Source organism: Schistocerca serialis, chromosome 8 (genome assembly GCF_023864345.2).
Source record: "Schistocerca serialis cubense isolate TAMUIC-IGC-003099 chromosome 8, iqSchSeri2.2, whole genome shotgun sequence".
Lineage (NCBI taxonomy): Eukaryota > Metazoa > Arthropoda > Insecta > Orthoptera > Acrididae > Schistocerca > Schistocerca serialis.
Window position 1 is genome coordinate 434,176,459 of NC_064645.1, and position 22,859 is coordinate 434,199,317.

Here is a 22,859-nt window from a genome sequence, read left to right on the forward strand (position 1 = left end):
TTGTTGATGTTCATCTTATATCCTCCCTTCAAGACACTGTCCATTCCGTTCAACTGCTCTTCCAAGTCCTTTGCTGTCTCTGACAGAATTACAATGTCATCGGTGAACCTTAAAGTTTTTATTTCTTCTCCATGGATTTTAATACCTACTCCGAATTTTTCTTTTGTTTCCTTTACTGCTTGCTCAATATACAGATTGAATAACATCGGGGACAGGCTACAACCCTACCTCACTCCCTTCCCAACCACTGCTTCCCTTTCATATCTCTCGACTCTTATAACTGCCATCTGGTTTCTGTACAAATTGTAAATAGCCATTCGCTCCCTGTATTTTACCCCTGCCACCTTCAGAATTTGAAAGAGAGTATTCCAGTCAACACTGTCAAAAGCTTTCTCCAAGTCTACAATTGCTAGATACGTAGGTTTGCCTTTTCTTAGTCTAGCTTCTATGATAAGTCGTAGGGTCAGTATTGCCTCACGTGTTCCCATATTTCTGCAGAATCCGAACTGATCTTCCCCGAGGTCGGCTTCTACCAGTTTTTCCATTCATCTGTAAAGAATTCGCGTTAGTATTTTGCAGCCGTGGCTTATTAAACTGATAGTTCGATAATTTTCACATATGTCAACGCCTGCTTTCTTTGGGATTGGAATTATTATATTCTTCTTGAAGTCTGAGGGTATTTCGTCAGTCTCATACATTTTGCTCACCAGATGGTAGAGTTTTGTTAGGACTGGCTCTCCCAAGGCCGTCAGTAGTTGTAATGGAATGTTGTCTACTCCTGGGGCCTTGTTTCGACTCAGGTCTTTCAGTGCTCTGTCAAACTCTTCACTCAGTACCGTATCTCCCATTTCATCTTCATCTACATTCTCTTCCCTTTCTATAACATTGCCCTCAAGTACATCGCCCTTGTATAGTCCCTCTATATACTCCTTCCACCTTTCTGCTTTCCCTTCTTTGCTTAGAACTGGGCTTCCATCTGAGCTCTTGATATTCATACAAGTGGTTCTCTTTTCTCCAAAGGTCTCTTTAATTTTCCTGTAGGCAGTATCTATCTTACCCCTCATGAGATAAGCCTCTACATCCTTACATTTGTCCTCTAGCCATCCCTGCTTAGCCATTTTGCACTTCCTGTCGATCTAATTTTTGAGACGTTTGTATTCCTTTTTGCCTGCTTCATTTACTGACTTTTTGTATTTTCTTCTTTCATCAATTAAATTCAATATTTCTTCTGTTACCCAAGGGTTTCTACTAGCCCTCATCTTTTTGACTATTTGATCGTCTGCTGCCTTCACTATTTCATCCCTCAAAGCTACCCATTCTTCTTCCATTGTATTTCCTTCCGCCATTCCTGTCAATTTTTCCCTTATGCTCTCCCTGAAACCCTGTACAACCTGTGGTTTAGTCAGCTTATCCAGGTCCCATCTCCTTAAATTCCCACCTTTTTGCATTCTTCAGTTTTAATCTACAGGTCATAATCAATAGATTGTGGTCAGAGTCCACATCTTCCCCTGGAAATGTCCTACAATTTAAAACCTGGTTCCTAAATCTCTGTCTTACCATTATATAATCTATTTGAAACCTGTCAGTATCTCCAGGCTTCTTCCATGTATACAACCTTCTTTTATGATTCTTGAACCAAGTGTTAGCTATGATTAAGTTATGTTCTGTGCAAAATTCTACCAGGCGGCTTCCTCTTTCATTTCTTCCCCCCAATCCATATTCACCTACTACGTTTCCTTCTCTCCCTTTTCCTACTATCGAATTCCAGTCACCCATGACTATTAAATTTTCTTCTCCCTTCACTACCTGAATAATTTCTTTTATCTCATCATACATTTCTTCAATATCTTCGTCATCTTCAGAGCTATTTGGCATATAGACTTGTACTACTGTGGTAGGCATGGGCTTCGTGTATATCTTGGCCACAATAATGCGTTCACTATGTTGTTTGTAGTAGCTTACCCGAACTCCTATTTTTTTTATTCATTATTAAACCTACTCCTGCATTACCCCTATTTGATTTTGTATTTATAACCCTGTATTCGCCTGATCAAAAGTCTTGTTCCTCCTGCCACCAAACTTCACTAATTCCCACTATATCTAACTTTAACCTATCCATTTCCCTTTTTAAATTTTCTAATCTACCTGCCCGATTAAGGGATCTGACATTCCACGCTCCGATCCGTAGAATGACAGTTTTCTTTCTCCTGATGACGTCCTCCTGAGTAGTCCCCACGCGGAGATCCGAATGGGGGACTATTTTACCTCCGGAATATTTTACCCAAGAGGACGCCATCATCGTTTAATCATACAGTAAAGCTGCATGCCCTCGGGAAAAATTACGGCTGTAGTTTCCCCTTGCTTTCAGCCGTTCACAGTACCAGCACAGCAAGGCCGTTTTGGTTAGTGTTACAAGGCCATATCAGTCAATCATCCAGACTGTTGCCCCTGCAACTACTGAAAAGGCTGCTGCCCCTTTTCAGGAACCATATGTTTGTCTGGCCTCTCAACAGATACCCCTCCGTTGTGGTTGCACCTACGGTACGGCAATCTGTATCGCTGAGGCACGCAAGCCTCCCCACCAACGGCAAGGTCTATGGTTCATGGGGGGAAAAATGTACTTTATAGTTCTGAAACTCTTGTAAATTTTTGCAAATATTATCCAGCAACTTACCTGGCTCAGTTTTCATCTTTTCCAGTGTTTCAGATATTGATTCATAATCTAATGAAAGGTCTCTTTGCAAAAGGTAATTTGCTAGCCATAAATCATACTGCAAAAAAGCTACATTCCAAGAGTTGTAATAGTAAATAAATGTGTATTGGTTAAGAATACTAAAAGTAACATCCTTATATGTGACTCTTCAAGCTTTCCCAGCAGATATGTTCTAAATAGTCTTCACGGGTTTGCCGCTGGATCACGTTTTGCAAATTGCACAATATTTCTCGGAGCAACCTAGCGACCAACAAGGTTGAACCACCAGAAGATGTTGCACAGTTGCTCCAAGGAAATATTGTGGAATTTGCACAACATGATCCGGTGGCAAACCCGTGAAGACTATTTACAACATCCTTGGATGTCTGCAGACAGGCGATTATCGTAATAAACTGCACTGCAACTAAAAACAGATTCATAGTGGAGAATTGAGTGTCACTACAATGTGTGACTGCACTGTGTGACAAAAACGGAGATAAATTGAAGCTTAAAAATGCCTCTGACACTGCGGGCCTTAGAGATAGAGCACAAGCTCAGCTGTAGAAAGTTGGAGATGAAAGTTGACTCCGTTCTCATTGGAGGAACGGCCTGGCTTTTGCCTCAAAGATTTTAGAAACTCTGGAAAACCTGAATCAAAATGAGTAGACAGTGGTTTGAACCCAGGTGCTCCTTACATAATTTCAGTGTCTGGAAATGCTGTTTGTGTCAAGTAGGGCGGGTGTGCCACTAAATGATCAGTATTACTCCTCACTGTCAAAAAAAGAGTTGGAGAACAGTGTCACTGAACAGTCGATAGAAAATTACGAGACTTTGGCTGTAAAAGAATTGATTCATCAACTTGAAATGTTGTGTAGTAGTTTGTAAGAATGAGTTACGGGCAACCTGTAATCCTGGTTGAGAGTGAATAAATTGCAATGAAAATATTAAAATTTGCTTCATCTGTCTTAAAGTGAAAATCTTGTCCCAGTCAGTACATGCGCACGCGCGCACACGCACACACACACACACACACACACACACACACACACACACACCATACACCATAGAGGTATGCGAGGGGAAAGATACAGACAAACTAGGTTTCATCTATTATGACAAGGCACGGTCCGATGGTCACTGCGTATGGAGCTCTGATTGTCACCAGGTGTGGAGCTCTGGTTCTCAACTTGTGTGAAGCAGAGGGTGTGACTTCATTAAAAAAATAAATAAAGAAGGAAAAGAAATGGAAAACATATTTTATCTTAGTATAGCCCTTAAAATTTTGTTCATATTTTGCATAAAGACCGGTGATATATTTTGTAAAGACAAGAGCTTCTTGCTTCAGAAGATAATTGCACCTATCACAGGGTACTGCTTAGTACTGCCTCTACGTTTAAACTGGAAACAGTAATGAAAGGCAAATTTTATCTAGATGGGCACGCGCTTTTCCAAGAGTTAGTAACACTTGTATTTTTACTGTCATGTAGACCACAGAGAAGATGAGAAAAGAAAGGTAAAGAAATTGCATAATATTTGTTCCAAAAAATTTGTGATCCTCTTCAAATAAACAACAAGGAAGAAGTCAGTTGCAGTCAGAGATGTGCTGTAAGGCACTAGGTTTGAGAAAGTGATATTGGTGTGCACTTGCAACATACTTGAAGAGAGATGAGATTTAGCTTGGAAAACAGTACTCAGTAAATTTAATGAATCAGTATTTAAAATGCGTCATGAAACAGCTTACTCCATCATACATTCAACTTGAGAATCATACAAGATGATTAGAGCACATACAAAGGCCTGTGGGCATTCACTCCACACACATAGATCAAGCAAGTAAAGAGCATAACCAATGATAGTAGAGAAAGTTTGCTCATCATGCAGTATTCAGTGGCTTATGGAGCATATATTTTGACAACATAACATAATTTGAAAATCTCTCCAGGTCTCCCCCACACAGCTGGTCTCCCAATGAGAGAAATGTTGTATAAAATAGAGGCCACGTAGCAGAGGGCTCCGGTACTTCAACAGAATGGAGGAAATTAAGCTTCAGTCCTGAAGGGAACCACATTTGTATGTTTAGAAATGTCTATTTGAAAGGTTTGAAAGGCACAGGGTTCCTTCTTAAAAACAATTTTGTAGAAACAATATGTAAGTTCCCAGAATGTAAGTTTACTGACCTGGTTCTTCACCTTCAGTAATCTCACAACCTGTTGTCTTGAGTTGTCGTCATGCTATTTACCAAATAAAGCACACAACACTGTAACAATGATTTTTGATCACTTCATGTTCTTTGTCCACAAGGTTCTCTTTTTGTTAATCAGCTTCGAAATATGCTGGAGTCTCAATATTAAATACAGATCAGTAAGATACCCTAATTAACAAACATTCATAAAGTTCACTGGTCGCAGGTGAGTTTAATACTCTACATTACTCTGATTGATCTAGTGGTTTCACATTTTATCATTTTGGCACTGATGCAGGTTGACATGAGAATCATGTAGATGTTGACATTTTGAATACTGACTGATCTTATGTAATGATATTGTCACATCTATTTGTACATTTTGCTAGTTAAACACCGACTGATTGGCGTTTTTGTGTGCCACACCTATTTATAGACGTGCTCAATACAGGAACCACAAAATGGTAAAATACACATTTATTACACGTTAAATAATAAAATAAAAAACTGGAAATTTAAAAGAGACAAAGACACAACAGACAGTGACATAAGTTTTTTAAGTAATATCAGTGTAATTAGTGCATTGTCAAAGGGTAGTTGCTATTTTGTGGGAGAGCAATATTTACAAAACATGGATTCCTGAAGTTCTGTTAAAACCGTAAGAAAGCATAATTTTCAGAATTGAGTAATTAACAAACTAACATGTTAATTTAATGAAAGGAGACATTTTTGGATTTAGAAAAATCAGTGCTGCAAAACTATGTTACTGAGTTTTGGATATAATCACAATTTAAGATTGGAGCATTCTAGAACAAGAAATTTTTAGTATGAATAATCTTTAAAATGAAGCTTTAGGAAAAGTAAAACTTTCATTGAAAAGAAGAAAATGAGGGCTTTCAAATGAACAATACCAGTTTAGAAATTAACAACTATTAGCTGATAAAAAATGTCATGATGACTGGTTAGCATGTATAGTAAATCATGAATATTTCATTAGAAATAACATTATTATCAGTAATTGAGAACTCACACAGTGAGTAATAAAGTTTTAAGAAGCACTGTTTAGATAAGAAATTAGATATTTTGAGTGACTGTTGTGTATATACTATTAACAAAATAAGATCAAATAAGGAAAAAAATTGTATTGATGTCAGGAGTGGCATAAGAACAAATAGTAGGATAATCCACGTTGCTCTATTACAAACAGTTGTGATGCCTGTAAGTCAGCAGGCAGAGTGTCTGTATTAGGAATGTACACACACACACACACACACACACACACAGAGAGAGAGAGAGAGAGAGAGAGAGAGAGAGATAGATATGTGCAAGCCATGCTCTCAACTGAAATGCCTATGATTCTCAGATAGATGTCACCAAGAGAGTCCTTTGCAACGTGGGACAAGAGTGTTTTCTCTCACAGTGAGTGAGTGCTAGACTTGCACATTTATCTGACATCCACAGGAGATGCGTTTTGATGCAAAAGAAGGCTCCTTTGCTCTCAAGTTATATAGGATTTTTATGTTCCTACTTTAGCAAACATCTTAGAAGTGTAATATAATGTGGAATTCCTGTTTTATGTGGACTGCCTCAGATGGTCTGCTGCTTATGTGGGAATTAGTAAGCAAAAATATGAGATAGTCAGAAAAGACCCTTTAATGGCCCTGACACACTGACGACCATACGTGATCCAGGCATTAGCAAACATACCTACATCTACATCTACATCTGTACTCCACAAGCCACCTGACGGTGTGTGGCAGAGGGTACTTTGAGTACCTCTATCAGTTCTCCCTTCTATTCCAGTCTCGTATTGTTCGTGGAAAGAAAGATTGGTGGTATGCCTCTGTGTGGGCTCTAATCTCTCTGATTTTATCCTCATGATCTCTTCGCGAGATATACGTAGGAGGGAGCAATATACTGCTTGACTCCTCGGTGAAGGTATGTTCTTGAAACTTCAACAAAAGCCCATACCGAGCTACTGAGCGTCTCTCCTGCAGAGTCTTCCACTGGAGTTTATCTATCATCTCGGTAACGCTTTCGCGATTACTAAATGATCCTGTAACGAAGCGCACTGCTCTCCGTTGGATCTTCTCTATCTCTCCTATCGACCCTATCCGGTACGGATCCCACACTGGTGAGCAATATTCAAGCAGTGGGCGAAGAAGTGTACTGTAACCTACTTCCTTTGTTTTCGGATTGCATTTCCTTAGGATTCTTCCAATGAATCTCATTCTGGCATCCACTTTACCGATGATCAACTTTATATGATCATTCCATTTTAAATCACTCCTAATACCTACTCCCAGATAATTCATGGAGTTACCTGCGTCCAGTTGCTGACCTGCTATATTGTAGCTAAATGATAAAGGATCTTTCTTTCTATGTATTCGCAGCACATTACACTTGTCTACATTGAGAGTCAATTGCCATTCCCTGCACCATGCGTCAGTTTGTTGCAGATCCTCCTGCATTTCCGTACAGTTTTCCATTGTTACAACCTCTCGATATACTACAGCATCACCCGCAAAAAGCCTCAGTGAACTTCTGATGTGATCCACAAGGTCATTTATGTATATTGTGAATAGCAGTGGTCCTACAACACTCCCCTGCAGCACACCTGAGATCACTCTTCCTTCGGAAGACTTCTCTCCATTGATAATGAGATGCTGGGTTCAATAGATTACTGTCTCGCTCCAGTAGAGTCTGATATTTTGTGATGACAATGAAATTATGGAGGTTGTCTTGAGTCTCAGTTGCAGTGATCAGGAAGGTTATAACAACCTCCAGCATGAGTCTAGCAACTATCATTCCACCTCTTATGTTGGATTTGTACTCGTATTTTGGAGAAGTGAGATTAAAACTCCCTGTCTGGCCACACTGACTTCATTTTTCAGTGATTTATCAAATTCATCTGAGGTGGATGCTAGGGTAGTTTCTTAAGTAATAGCATTGCTGATTTCCTTTCTCATCTGTGTCCAATCCAAGATTTTACTCCTTCTCTAATGAGCTGAACATTGACGGGGTGTTTTTTCCCAAACCTTTACTCCTCCACCTGTGGTAACCAAACTCTTCTGGAGAAGGGGTGCAACTATTTGAGGTTATTTATTATTTTTTCAGTGATTTCTCCCTGGATGATTAGCATTTGTTTGATCAAGGTGGTGACTTACTTCAAGACTGTTTCAGTTTAGGGAATAGCTGTATTCTGTGAGGCTGGCATAACATTCCACCCACTTGTCTCATGTTTATGAGAAAGTCATTTATTCCCTGTACTTTTTCCTGACTTATAACAACTTCCTAATAATGGTGACCAACAAAGAAATGCTTGTGTTGATAAAAAAGATAGCTAGAAGTCACTAGTTTCATATTGTTACCTAAGGAAACAATTTTCATTGCTGCCTCCAGACTAATGAGGCTCTTAGCCATAGCTGTGATGATTAACTAACTTGTATGCAACTTATGGGGCCTAAAAGTTCATTTCATGAAAGGCCTAGTAAAAGGACCATTTCTGCCTGCTGCAGTTATAGATCTGGTTCACCAAGGCTGCGAGCATGATGATTATTTATAGTATAATCAATCCTTTCAAAATTGTGGCACCTTTAATAATAGAATTTATATTAGTGATCAAAATTTCTCACATTCAGGCTCAATATGTCAACCAGAATCAAGTTTACATGATATGAGCAGAAAAATTATATCTGTGTATTTACAATGTGTTGGTTCTAAGTTTTCTGTATCAAAAGGAGAATTCAAGAAAACTGTAAAATTATGAGAAGACAGAATAGTCAGCCAATGCTTAACTCCAGAAGACAGCATATCAGTACTGCCGGAAGACAGTACAAAAATGAAAAACTGCTCCTAGCTTTTGGAACTGACTGTAACATTGAGACCCCTCTTTGTTTCATCTTGTTCACACAACAGGTGTGTCAACTCTCAATGTGGGACCTGAGTGAACTGCCCCTCCTTTCCAACCTTCCCCAACCCACCCCATTTTCCCTCCGAAGGAAGGAAGTAAAAGTTCGGAAAGCTGTGAACAACATTTTCATTTTTAAATGTATCTACCGGTAGTAATAAATGTCACCCCCTAGATATAAGTTCTGGCCAGCTATTCTGCCTATTTGCAATTTTACAGTGAAAGCTTGGTGGTAAAGTGCCAGACCAAATCCAAAGATCTTGGGTTTGATTACCTGGTCATTCCTTGGATTTTTATCTATCACTTTTCACTTAATTCAAATATGGCAATGTTTATTAATAAGAAAAATGTAATAGTGCACTATGGTTCACAATCCCAGTACAACTGTATGTCCTGGTCAGGTAAATCAGTTCAAAGATTGGAGAAGGCCAACAGCATACCAGGACCGTGCCTAGTAAAGCTCTTTGTGGTATTCAACCCAGCCTTATAGTTGATGACAGCTTCATCTTTTTCACAAGTTTTAAGTGATGAAAAGCAGTTCCAGTTAGAAGTACAATTTATTAGACAGAACCAGTTTCAAACCTGGCTGTTTCTCTGAACAAAGAGAGGAGGATTTCTAAGTTTTGTTTTTGGTTTACAGAATTACACATTTAGAACCAGTTTCCTAAGTATCTTCTGACTGGTTGAGACACATTTAAGTCTGTACATATATAATTAAATTTGCAGTTTGAAAATGCTGCATGAAAAAAGAAAGAAAGAACTGCTGCTCGGAATGATATCAAATTTGAACAGGATATTATTGAATAAGTGGAAAATGTTATGGAACCAAAAAGAATTTAATAAAAATCTTTCCCACTGCATGGTGTGTAAACATCATAACGTAAATAAATTCCACTACAAATGACAGATGAATCACAATATGATGGCTATGGTGTGAGTTGCATATTAAACCAATCGTACTATGCAGTGTGGTTGACCACACAAGTTTGGTACAGCTCGTTAGGTCATACCACATCGGATGGAAAAAATCCGTTTTTGATTGTTCTGAGGCCAAAAACCACATAAAAAGGAACAATGAAATTGACTTTAAATTGTCATGAGACTGGTGCAACACAAATTCAATACTCTGTTGATCGTTTTCAGCTACAAGTTGAAACTGAGAAACGGAATGTTCCACAACAGATAGAAATATATTGGGGATAATGTTCAGAATGTGTTGCTCAGTGTGTGCCTTCAGTTCAGCTGTATTTGTAATCAGAGAACAGAACACAGCGTCTTTCCGATAAACCCACTGCCAGAAGTCATAGTGATTAAGATCAGGTTATCTGGATGGCCACAGCAAAGGGAAATGATGGCTGATTATTCTAGCAGTTCCAAAATACCTCTGCAGCAGCTGCTTTACTAGCTATGCAATGTGTCAAGGAGTGCCATCTTGCACAAAAATGATCCTACCCACACATGCATGCTGCTGAAGGGCTGGAATGACACGGAAGGCTCTCAGCGCATTTACTAGTGATGGTACAGGCAACAGAACCCGCAGGACTCATCTCCTCAAAAAAGTATGTCCCTACGATAAACGATGCCATCAACCCGTGCTGTACAATTGCCTTTGCAGAATGAAGTGGTAACAGTTGATATGCGAGCAGATTTTCTGTTGCCAGTGTTCTGCTGTTCTGTGTATTGATATCTCCTTGCAGATAGAAACGGGCTTCATCTGCCCTCATGATCTCGCATGGCCATTAATTGTCGACTTCCATATGAGCAAGAAATTCTAGAACAGCTGTTAGCATTACTGCAGGTCAGCATGAAGCAGCACCTAAAAATGAGTAAATTTTTCGTGAATTCCAATGCAGAATGTTTCGTAGAATTTTATGCACCATGCTCACAAGCATATCCCAAGTTCAGGAAATTCCCCTTGCACTGCATGTTTGCGCACCACCATTTGACCCCTACTGCAATGCTGACACCAGATCAGTTGTTGTCCTCCATCTACCACACTGCACTTCAAAACAGACTTCCTTTTGAAATTTTATAATCTTTTTCTCCAGACCTGGGCAAACACTGGACCAACCCCTGTGTGTTCAGAACTTCTACACAGCTACTGGCACCCAGTCACTGTTCTTGTGAAGTGCTTTACCAGCACCGTGCAATACTGCATTGAGACAATCATGCTGAGAATCTCAGATGCAAACTGAGGAAAGACCGTGCACCTCCCATTTTGCATATTCTGCCCCTACAGCACCACATAGTGCATTATTATTATTATTATTATTATTATTATTTTCACCCCCTCATAATGTTTCTGCCTTCTTCAATAATATTCCATTCAAATTTGTTGTCATTCTGAACAGTGGTTCTTTCTTTATATCATTTTGAAACTGGAAATTCCATTATAATCACCCTTTACAATAAAGTTAATATTTGCACTTTTCATTGATGAGGTGTCAGTGACATTTCTTGATCTAGCATAAAATGATTACAAATTTGTGTGTTTGTAAAGACGAGCAAAATACAAGGAGAGATGGTAATATTTTAAAGGATAATCTTGTTTATCTTTTAAGTCATCTGTAGTCTACAGGTAGTGGTAGTTTTGATTGCCCTCTAGATCCTTAAAATGTTTTAGGATTTGTAAATAATCAATTGGTAATTTCACCTTTGTCTATCTTTTTCAGAGACTGCAGTGCATAACATGGGGTGTATTTCCAGCAAAACTGACATCAATGACCTTCACCCCAATGTTTTTCAGGTAAATGATGACTTCGTGTTATAGTGGTGCAATGACATGAAAACCAGACCCATTCCTTCCCAGTAAGAAATGTCACTAGTTTTACAATTAATAAGCACAAAAAAATTGTACCAAGCCTCTATGACATCTCTGCTATCCCCACTTGGATACAAATGAAACTTTTAAAACTTCAGTTTCCTATTACTTTGGCATGTTCTCCAACTGGTTTAATCCAAGCCCTTACCATTTAGTCTTTTTTGTCTGTGCTGCACGCAAAAAATGTTTGTCTGTTGTATAGTAATGCTTAATCAGAAAATATGCTCCTCTTACACTGATACTAATATATAACTGCCACATACATCATATTACTGTTTTTTTTTTTTTTTTTTCGTATTTCCTTGTTAACAAAATCTAGCAGCGTATAACATTTTGAAAGCAGTTTCACCCCTATATTAATTTCCTTTTCCCTCAATACCTTCATTCAGCTTAGTAAAAGTGTTATACATTTTTTTAGCAATTACTCAGTTTTGCTTATTTATGTTGTGTAGAAGATTCACTTATGCCAGTAAACATAAATGACAACACAGAATGGACCAGGAAAGGTGTGATACATAGATTTCACAGTGATGTGAAAAAAATCTTATTTGTTTGGCGACCTCTCAGCTGTGCTTTCATATTTTTTGGTACAGCTAGCTTTTTAAACTATCTTTATTCATACAAATTTTCATTTTGTTTATACTTTTCTTGTTTGAACCTGCTTAGGGTTATTAAAAAATTACAAAGGAACTGATGCAATTTTTTTCCAAAATGCTTCCTCAAATTGAGGTACCATTTAATCCAATGTTATACATTTGAAGGAGACCCAATTTTTACGACTTGCATGACATGATGGCTGAGGTACTAAACCTATTTAATTCCACATATTGTGTATATTACAAGGATAAAAAATATCACTTCTTACATTTTAATTTTTATAATTTTTTTTTCCGATAAAAATGTTATTTTTTCTATAATTTTGTTGTTTCTGCAATAAAGCTTAGGTCTACTACATAAGTATGGACTATTGCAAGTTACAGAAAAAAATTAGAGTAATGCTTTATAGACTTTAGGAAATATTTGTACCTGAATTCTGAAAATCACAGCTTGCGGGAAACTGCGAATGAAGGTATGACTCCAATTAAACTGTGCCTCAGAACATTCCTGAAGCATAGTCTTCATCTTACAGCATTTCTTCGCCTTCAAGCTTCCTCTTGGCATTCCTTTTAGCACTTCTTGGTTCTTTGGGAACATGAAGAGCGAATCTTTCAGCTTCATGCACCCACTGTCTGTCACACGCATACAATTGATCTTCCATATTAGAACCACATTTTATGCCTAAATTTCTCAGGACTTCCAACCTTCCTATCACTCCATCACTGAAACATATTGCTGCATCTAAAACCAACTTGTAATGTATTTAGTCCTACAAAAACATTCTTGGGTAATCTTTCCCATATGCAGTTGTTGAAACTTTCATTTGTATTCTGAGTGTCCCCATGAAAACATTTACTAAGCAAAACAGGGTCACTCAGGTCTCTAAAAATTGGTGTTATTTCATTCATAACAGGCTCAGGAAGAGAATGCTTATGATAGTGCATTTGACCACTTTCTTTTGATTTTTGGTAACCCCACCAAGAATCTGCTCCTTTAGGCAAAAGTCCATGGACAGGGTGGTCATCTGTGGACAACTTATGAAAGTAGGTGGCCCATACAGCTTTTTTTCTCATTGCTGTAACATCATTCAGAGGTGTAGCTCGTCTAATGGCCAGTCCATAATAACTCTGAAGAAGCTCTATTTCAGTTTCTGTCAGTCTGCTGCGGCCAGACAGAGATTTTCCCTCAGATAGCAACTTTCCATTCATTTCTCTTCTTAGCTTCCTCAATCTAGCACCCATCCTCTTTTGCACATGTCCACAACACTCCAGTTTTGTGACCATGGTATCACTATAAACATTGAACTGATTAATTTTATTTAAAGCTTTAGAGTCCCCATCACCTACGTACTTCGTATATCTAATGTTATAAACAGGCACCGACATCTGAAATATTTGTAGAGCTCCATCATACTCCATACCCCCACTGTAACCATCATAATTTGTAGAACACTGATGTTCAAGATGTCCTTCAGTGTTACCATGGCAAGTATGGCACTACTTGGATAAGCACTCAACATCACCGAGCGAGGTGGCGCAGTGGTTAGACACTGGACTCGCTTTCGGGAGGACGACGGTTTAATCCCGCGTCCGGCCATCCTGATTTAGGTTTTCCATGATTTCCCTAAATCACTCCAGGCAAATGCCGGGATGGTTCCTCTGAAAGGGCACGGCCGACTTCCTTCCACATCCTTCCCTAAACCGATGAGACCGATGACCACGCAGTCTGGTCTCCTTGCCCAAACAACCAACCAACCAACTCAACATCAGCAACTTTCCCATCCTCCAGAGAAGTAGCACATACAACACCATTCAGGGAACGATGTCCTCGATGTTGCCATGTCCCATCAGGTGCAACAGCAATGTTCCTGGTTCCAATAATATGTACAGTTTCTTCTACTGCACATTTCATAGATGCCTTAGAACAACCGTCAAGGCACCTAAAAGTATTTTTATGTACTTGCTGAACCTACTGGGAGGAGGAGGAAGGTCCATCAAACCATAGAACGTTTGAGCAGCCTTTTTTTTCCTTTTCCTATTGCCCGCATTGCGTACACTAACTTCAAATTCACATCATATGAATTGCATACAATGTTCGAAGTCATTTTCGAGGTAGATTTATTGCAGGATCTACACAGAACAACTAATTTTGATGCTAAACCCTTCCTGCTACTTTGCTGTTCAATTATTTTCAGATGGCCTACACCATCACATTGTTTACATTTTGCCACTTCCTTTATCAAAGAAGATAAGATGCCCGCATTAACAGGAACAAATCCACTACAAACAGTGTCATTGTTAACACCAAAATTTGAATCACCAGGAGGCATGCCATGTGGGATTTTTTTCCCTGAAGAACTGATACATAGGTTACTTTCAGCAGTGTGGCTTGCTTTGTTTGTGAACTGGTTACCAGGGAATTTCCTTTTATTGAATTTCTTGATGCGTGGCATAGTTCATATTTATTGCATACTAAAGGATATGTACTTCCACAAATATATGTAGCACGTGGGCAACAAACATTCAGTAACATGTGAACAAACTGCTTCAGTGAAACAAAAGTAACTACTAGCAAAGATAATCATTTACAGACACTAGAAACCTGCACTGTTAACCAACATATACAATGTATCATACATATAATCGCTGCAAACAGAAGGTTCACAGTTCTCTTTGAAATTATACTGGTTTCTGTAACAGAAATAAAGGGGACGTGACGGCATACGTGATCGTAACTTTAAAATTTGGTATATATAGGTCATTTTTCATTTGATACCCTACAATGTGTATATAAATGTAATCAGGAAAGACTATAGAATTTAATAAAGTCATAAAAAATTTCAATTTTTCCACCATTTATAAGTACTCTGTGATTTCTCTAAACCAGTTTTAGTCTTCTATTGTTTTCCTAAATCAATAAGGCAAATTCTGGGGTAGTTCCTTTGGAAAGGACACAGCTATTTTTTCCCATCCAAGCATGTATCCTGTTTTTAATTATCTAGTTGTCAGTGTCAGTGGGGCATTAAACTCTAATCTTTATTAATTTTTGCTGTACTCTCTCCCCTTGATGAATTTTAATCCACCAGCACTGATCCCAGTCATGAAGTATACATCACAAACACTCTGATTTGGCTGGCCACTCACCACATTTTCCTGTTTATTTGCTCCCCCCCCCCCCCTCTCCCCCCACCCCAATCTCGCAATGGCTTCCACTTCTTTTTGCACTGTCTCATGTTGAGTGTGTTAACGTTCGCAAAGTGCTGTCAGTTGAGCAGCATTTCTACATTCTACACAATGTCCTCCTTTACCAGTAAAGCAATATATATAGTATCCATTTAATGTGGCATCTTTCCCTGTAAACAAATATGTTATCTTGTTTATCATTCTGTTCTTCACAAAGCAGTTGTATTTCAGCAATACTCTCAGCTGAATATTTAGCTATTGAGTGCTACTATACCTGTTTTGGAACTGTTTACAAAATAATTATTATTTGTTTCATTAGCAGTCAAACATCCGTGGGTATTTTGTTCTAGGACCATCCTAAAGCATTCTATGAGGAGGTACCCAGAAGCAACCAAACTTTTTTTAAACTTATTTATTCACATTTTAAGCACAAACTTTCAGTTCCCTTCAAAGTACTCTCCACTTATGCTAAAACACTTTTGTAATATTTTATTCCATTTGCAAAACATTGTTTAAATTCATCTCATGTTATTCTTGACAGTGCCTCCGTCTGTTTTTTCTTCACCTCAGCAAACACCAGCAAAACATTCCCTTTCATGTTTCTTTTCATTCTAGGAAATAAAAAAAAATTGCACGGGTCATGGTCGGTGAGTATGGGGGGGGGGGGGGGGGGGGAAGGAACAGGATCATGCAATATTTGTCAATCAACTGCCCCGAATCAAGGCTGCGTCCACCACACACTGTTGCACAATCTATTCAAAACTCCCAAGTAGAAAGAATGGTTCATTGTCTGACCGTCAGGCACAAACTCTGAATGGAATTCTCACATTGAAAAAACAAATCAGCATTGTTTTAATGTTTGATTTCACCTGCCAGGCTTTCTTGGGGTGAGGGGAACTTGAAGTCTCCCACTGGCTTGATTGTCACTTTGATTGAGGGTTGTAAGCATAGCTTCAGTTTTTGTCACCGGTGATAATTTTTGAAAAAAAAAAAAGTTTGGACCATTTAGGGACTCTTTTTTTTTTTTTAAAAGCACAGCAATGGTACAGTTATGGCATGAATTCAGCAGCCACCCTTTTCCTTCTCAAATCTTCTGTCACAATTCACTGCACTGAACTCCAAGTCACTCCCAACGGCCCCAATTCTCAACATTTTCATTTGTTTGGTCCGTGGAAGGACGACTAGAATGAAGTTTGTCATCAGTTGACATTTCACCATTTTTTAAATGGGAAAACACCTAAAACACTTGAGTTTTCCCTATAGCATCATCCTATATGCCATTTTAACATTTCAATGGTTTCTGTTCCTTTTTTCCCTAGCAGAAAGCAGAACTTCACTGCCACACACTGTTCCTGGAAATCAGCCGTTGCAAACACGACAATCAAACAAAACAGTTGTCAGTATAAACTCTGCCGAACCTAATCCTGTCCTCCTTCAGCAGTGGTGCTGTGCTTACTGACCCTGGAATGTTTGCTCTACGTGCACCTAGCAGCAAATTGCGGTACTACAGAAACTCTGTCCACCAAAAATTAGTCTGGTTTGTTCTTTGGGGGGGGGGGGGGGGGGGGCGTCTATCTCGTCATATAATTGCTATGTGGTGTTGGCCACAGGCAGCTGTGTTCTAAAACTTTGGCCAATCATGGCACAAAATATTAATGTGTAATGCACTTTATAATATAGCACCATAGAATTATTTAAATTTGTGTATTATTTTACTGGTGAAGAAATGTAATCAATCAATTACATTTCAAAGTGTCCATTTATCTTATTATTATGTGGCACTGCTTTCAATTTGTTGCATGTCATCATCAGTTTCAACTAGTTTTCACTGATAAATAATCTCTGATAAGGTTTACCTATCAATTTGAATGTTTTTATGTGTTACTTCACAGGTGATAAATGTGGATGAAGCTGGTAACAGATTAAGCTCAGGTCAGTTGGAAATTACAGAGAGTCACCTCATATTTTATCAGCGGAAGAAGGAACCAATAAAATGGCCTCTTCGTAGCCTGCGCCGTTACGGCTTCGACGCAGAACTCTTCAGCTTTGAATCGGGCCGTCGTTGTCCCACCGGTGCCGGAATTTACGCATTTCGTTGTCAGCGAGCAGAACAACTCTTCAATCTCCTGCAGGCTAAAATCCTCATGCGCAACAATGCCAGTGAAGATACTGTATCCAGAGAGTTTCCTGTTGCCTCTAACCCAGGCCCAATTTTTCCGACACGTATCAATGTACCATCATCAGACGGAAACTACCTCGATCCTGCTCCAGTGCGAAGGGGAAGTCGCACAGGACAGCCGACAAGTATAAGATTTGTGTCACAAAATAGTGGAGTGTCTACAAGATTGAGCAGTGTCGGAAGCAGTAGTAATGGTCCCATAAGCCCACAGGGCACAGCATCTCCTTCTCCTCCCCCTGTTCCTATACCTATTCCTCATCCACTTCCACCGACACCAGTAAGCAATTCTGCAAGTGCAACATATGTTAATGAAGAGTTATTTTCTTCTGCAGCAGATAACTTTGCCATTCCTTCAGTTCTAGAAAGTAATAAGAAATTAGCAGCTCGTCCTCTGTTTCATATAAATGGAACAACTCCAGTTAAACTGTCACCAGCTGTAGAGTGTGACCCTAGGATGCCCCACCTTCTTCCCAGCACAATTTCCTCATGCGAGATTAGCACAACGGTCACCACAACCCATTCTGATGCTGTAAAACACCCTCAGAGTAATTCATCAGGATCCTATGTAAATATCGATGTTAGTAATGTACCTTCATTATTGGCAGGTAGTGTAACAGAAGACACAAATTACGCACAGCTTGATTTGTCAGAGGCTCAACAAGGACACCTGTATATGAATGTTATTCCTGGCACTGACATTCTCAAAGCTACAGAAGCAAATAATGGCAGCTCGTGGAATAAAGCTACGTTCCCTAATTGTATTGTATCTATGCAACAAAGTGAAATGGATGTGGATGAACCTAGACATTGTTATGCAAACCTTGAACCTGGCAGTATTGAAGTTCCTTTGTCCCTTTTACCAAAAATGCCAGTTCAGCCACTTACCCAAATTCCAGCAGTTGATAAAGCATCTTCAGCTCAGAACCATCAATCTCACTCGATAACACCAACACTGGGCCAGTATCGACAAGTTAACTATATTGTCCTTGACCTGGATCAGAGTAAAGATTCTTCTGCAAGCAGTGCTTTACAGCAGCAGCAAACATCTCCATCTAGTTCTACTAGTCCTGCAACAGGATCAGTATCAACAGAATCTCCTCACCGTGGCTCGGAAGGCTATGCCACAATAGATTTCAATAAAACTGTTGCACTTTCACATTCTGTAAATCCTAGCATAGACAATGACAGTGAAAGTTCTCGTAAAACGAGGCACAATTCAACTATTAGCGATTTAGTATCAGCTCCTGCAATAAATAGCCCCACAGAGTAAAAGAAATGTATTTTCTTTTTCCATCGATGATATTTTGAGAAGAAATTAGGAAATTATTCCTTTTTTCGCGGGTGTATAATTAGTCCAAAGATTGACTGTACCAAAGATATTTTTAGACTTAATGAGGATTTTGAAGCATATTATTGAATGAGCCTATTGGAATGTGTCCAACATGAAGTTCATACATCGAATTGTTTACATTGTACAATAAGAAATATAACATATATATACATATATATTTTTTGCATGATAGCCCAAAGTGTAAATAATGCCAAAGAGATAATAATGCAATGTCTAGCCCCACTTTGGGGTGATTTTTAACTGCAGTGCTATATATACAGATATACACACATACATATACATATAGTTACATGTAAATTTGAGAGATATTGTGTGCCTGATTATATATTACATGTTGTGTGTTATACAAAATAAATGTGTATATTAAACTAACACCATAATTGTTTCACAACCTGCATCCCTCATATATTGGAATTTGGGTCATTGTTGGTGTCAGTTAAAAATTTGTGTCTATGAATTGTATTATCCATGATTCTGCAAGGTGCCTAGTTTTATACCGGGTACTTGCAAGTATAAAGAACAGCTGTTTGGTCTGGTATTATTCCTGTACATATTCACACAATCTGAACCACAACTTGCAGTATAATAATATTATGAGTCACAGAACATATCTAACAAGGAAACCCTTGAGTGCGAGGTCGAAAAAGGCCAATGATGTTTACGATGTTCGACACCCCACATATTGTCTACCATGCAACCACAGTATTTGCTGCTAAATGGTAACAGGGGCAGGCCTGGAGGTATCCAATGGTGAGCACAGTATTACGCTACAGAGGTAGTTAAACTGCTTAGTCAACAAGTAACTCACAACATTGTTAGTGGTGTTGATACAAAACAGAGCAATGGCAATGATCTACAGTAACAGTTGGCAAAGTTGACATTTCATAAGAAAGGAATCCAAGGAGTGTCACAGATTGATGAAGAAGTGTTAGATGAAGTGTTAGCGTTTCTGCAAGATGAGTCAATGGAATGTGTAGTGTCATTTACACTCGACTGTGCAGACAGTGTACATGAGGACCCATGCAGTTCATCATACTTGTTGGATAGAGAACCACAAATCCCATCTCCAGTGAAATGTAGTGAAGAACAATATTTGTCCAAGGAAGCGGTACTGAACATAACTACATACGTGGCAGATCATCCACAGCAATATGACTATGTAATACGAGGGCAGTTCAATAAGTAATGCAACACATTTTTTTTCTGAAACAGGGGTTGTTTTATTCAGCATTGAAATACACCAGGTTATTCCCCAATCTTTTAGCTACACAACACTATTTTTCAACGTAATCTCCATTCAATGTTACGGCCTTACGCCACCTTGAAATGAGGGCCTGTATGCCTGCACAGTACCATTCCACCGGTCGATGTCGGAGCCAACGTCGTACTGCATCAATAACTTCATCATCCGCGTAGTGCCTCCCACGGATTGCGTCCTTCATTGGGCCAAACATATGGAAATCCGACGGTGCGAGATTGGGGCTGTAGGGTGCATGAGGAAGAACAGTCCACTGAAGTTTTTTGAGCTCCTCTCGGGTGCGAAGACTTGTGTGAGGTCTTGCATTGTCACGAAGAAGGAGAAGTTCGTTCAGATTTTTGTGCCTACGAACACGCTGAAGTCGTTTCTTCAATTTCTGAAGAGTAGCACAATACACTTCAGAGTTGATCGTTTGACCATGGGGAAGGATATCGAACAGAATAACCCCTTCAGCATCCCAGAAGACTGTAACCATGACTTTACCAGCTGAGGGTATGGCTTTAAACTTTTTCTTGGTAGGGGAGTGGGTGTGGCGCCACTCCATTGATTGCCGTTTTGTTTCAGGTTCGAAGTGATGAACCCATGTTTCATCGCCTGTAACAATCTTTGACAAGAAATTGTCACCCTCAGCCACATGACGAGCAAGCAATTCCGCACAGATGGTTCTCCTTTGCTCTTTATGGTGTTCGGTTAGACAACGAGGGACCCAGCGGGAAAAAACCTTTGAATATCCCAACTGGTGAACAATTGTGACAGCACTACCAACAGAGATGTCAAGTTGAGCACTGAGTTGTTTGATGGTGATCCGTCGATCATCTCGAACAAGTGTGTTCGCACGCTCCGCCATTGCTGGAGTCACAGCTGTGCACGGCCGGCCTGCACGCGGGAGATCAGTCAATCTTGCTTGACCTTGCGGCGATGATGACACACGCTTTGGCCAACGACTCACCGTGCTTTTGTCCACTGCCAGATCACCGTAGACATTCTGCAAGCGCCTATGAATATCTGAGATGCCCTGGTTTTCCGCCAAAAGAAACTCGATCACTGCCCGTTGTTTGCAACGCACATCCGTTACAGACGCCATTTTAACAGCTCCGTACAGCGCTGCCACCTGTCGGAAGTCAATGAAACTATACGAGACGAAGCGGGAATGTTTGAAAATATTCCACAAGAAATTTCCGGTTTTTTCAACCAAAACTGGCCGAGAAAAAAAAAATGTGTTGCATTACTTATTGAACTGCCCTCGTACATAAAAAAACTATGGATGTTCAAGGGAGGACAAGGCACATTTGTTACGAAAACTGGTGTTTGCACGTTTAAAGGATACTCGATGCAATTTACAATATGTGGGTGATAGTGACGTGCTATGTTATGCACAACAAATTGCACATAACATAGATTATAGTGATTTCAAGGGGAGCAGTGGATGGTTGCATAACTTCAGACCTCAAACAGCGCCACAGAATTGGAGGACAGAAGACAACAAAATTTCCAACAAAGCATAAATTTGATGATGCATAGCAGACTGCGGAATTGGCCTGAAAATTTGTAGATGAGATAAACAAACTTATCCTATCATTCAGTAAGGAACTTGTTTTCAACTCTGACCAATCGGGATTTGAAGGGGAAATGCATATGAATGTAACTCTAGAAATTAGAGGTACCGAGAGAGTTTTACCAAGATGAACTAACATCAGTGCCTTATCACATTCATATATAATTACGCCAACTGTTAATCTCGATGGTAAATTGTGATTTTGCAGGGGCAGTAGGGAATATTTACGTAACAGCAAGCAAGAGTGGGAAAATGGGGGTAAAAGAACTACAACTGTGGTATGAGTACGGTTTTGGGCGAATAGCTGCTCAAAATAGCTTGCTTTTGCTTTATTCGTGGTCTGCATATACAATTCATACTCCTTTAGAGCGCACTATTCCTCCTGCAAAGTGTCTGACTTTTGTAACTCTTATCACCTGGAACCACTGGACAAATTCTGCCTCTGGCTGTTTGTTTTTTCCATGCATCTGCAGCTATGCCTTGAAGGGTAGCAAGTTTCACAATAAGCTCTATGACAAACTGTTTCGCATTTGGTTGCATGCCGTCACATTCCAGGAGTTCTCATAATCCTGTGTTACACCAGTGTGATTCTATATGCATTTCTCAAGAGTGGCTACCAGGCTTAACCTCCTCCACAGTTTGTAACTCCCAAGGAGTTTGCCTTCAATCTTGATGGTGCAAACCTTTATGATCACTGTGGAGTGCCATTTTTCATTCAGTTTTCGTGATGCGTCTTAATGGTTTGTTTTGAACATTTTTTGAATGTCGACCGCCCCAGAAACTCATTTTCTGCCACCCTCCTGATGCACATGGTGAGTCATTAGCAGCCAATATTTTTCCTGTCCTCATCATTAAACAACAGTTTCAAATGAGCTGTACTAAAGATTGAACTTACAACCTCACACTCGAGGGGTTCCTTGTAAATTAAATTTTCCTTGTGCCATTTACTTACAGGAAAGACAGACAGATGTGTGGGGTTGGAAGTGTTACACCATTCGTATCCAGATAAATATGATAAGTATGTAACAAAGATGTTGTCCAACATAAGAGATGGCATACATTGTAAAGCTAGAGAAGATCTGATCAGAATTAGTGTAGATAACTATTTTGAATTGACAGCTGTTGGACTAAC

The 22,859-nt window shown here is 39.3% G+C and overlaps 1 protein-coding gene across 4 annotated transcripts in view; it reads left to right on the plus strand.

Moving 5' to 3' along the window:
* Positions 1-19,286, plus strand: part of LOC126416675 (fibroblast growth factor receptor substrate 2) — a 48,360-nt gene extending 29,074 nt beyond the window's left edge. For all 4 annotated transcript variants that reach the window (XM_050084479.1, XM_050084481.1, XM_050084483.1 and 1 more), the window contains 2 exons: positions 11,457-11,530; positions 17,277-19,286. In XM_050084479.1, coding sequence (XP_049940436.1) covers positions 11,474-11,530; positions 17,277-18,833 — 1,614 coding nt within the window. In that variant the 5' untranslated portion in view covers positions 11,457-11,473 and the 3' untranslated portion in view covers positions 18,834-19,286. The remainder of the gene's footprint in view (positions 1-11,456; positions 11,531-17,276) is intronic.
* The last annotated feature ends 3,573 nt before the right edge of the window (positions 19,287-22,859 follow it).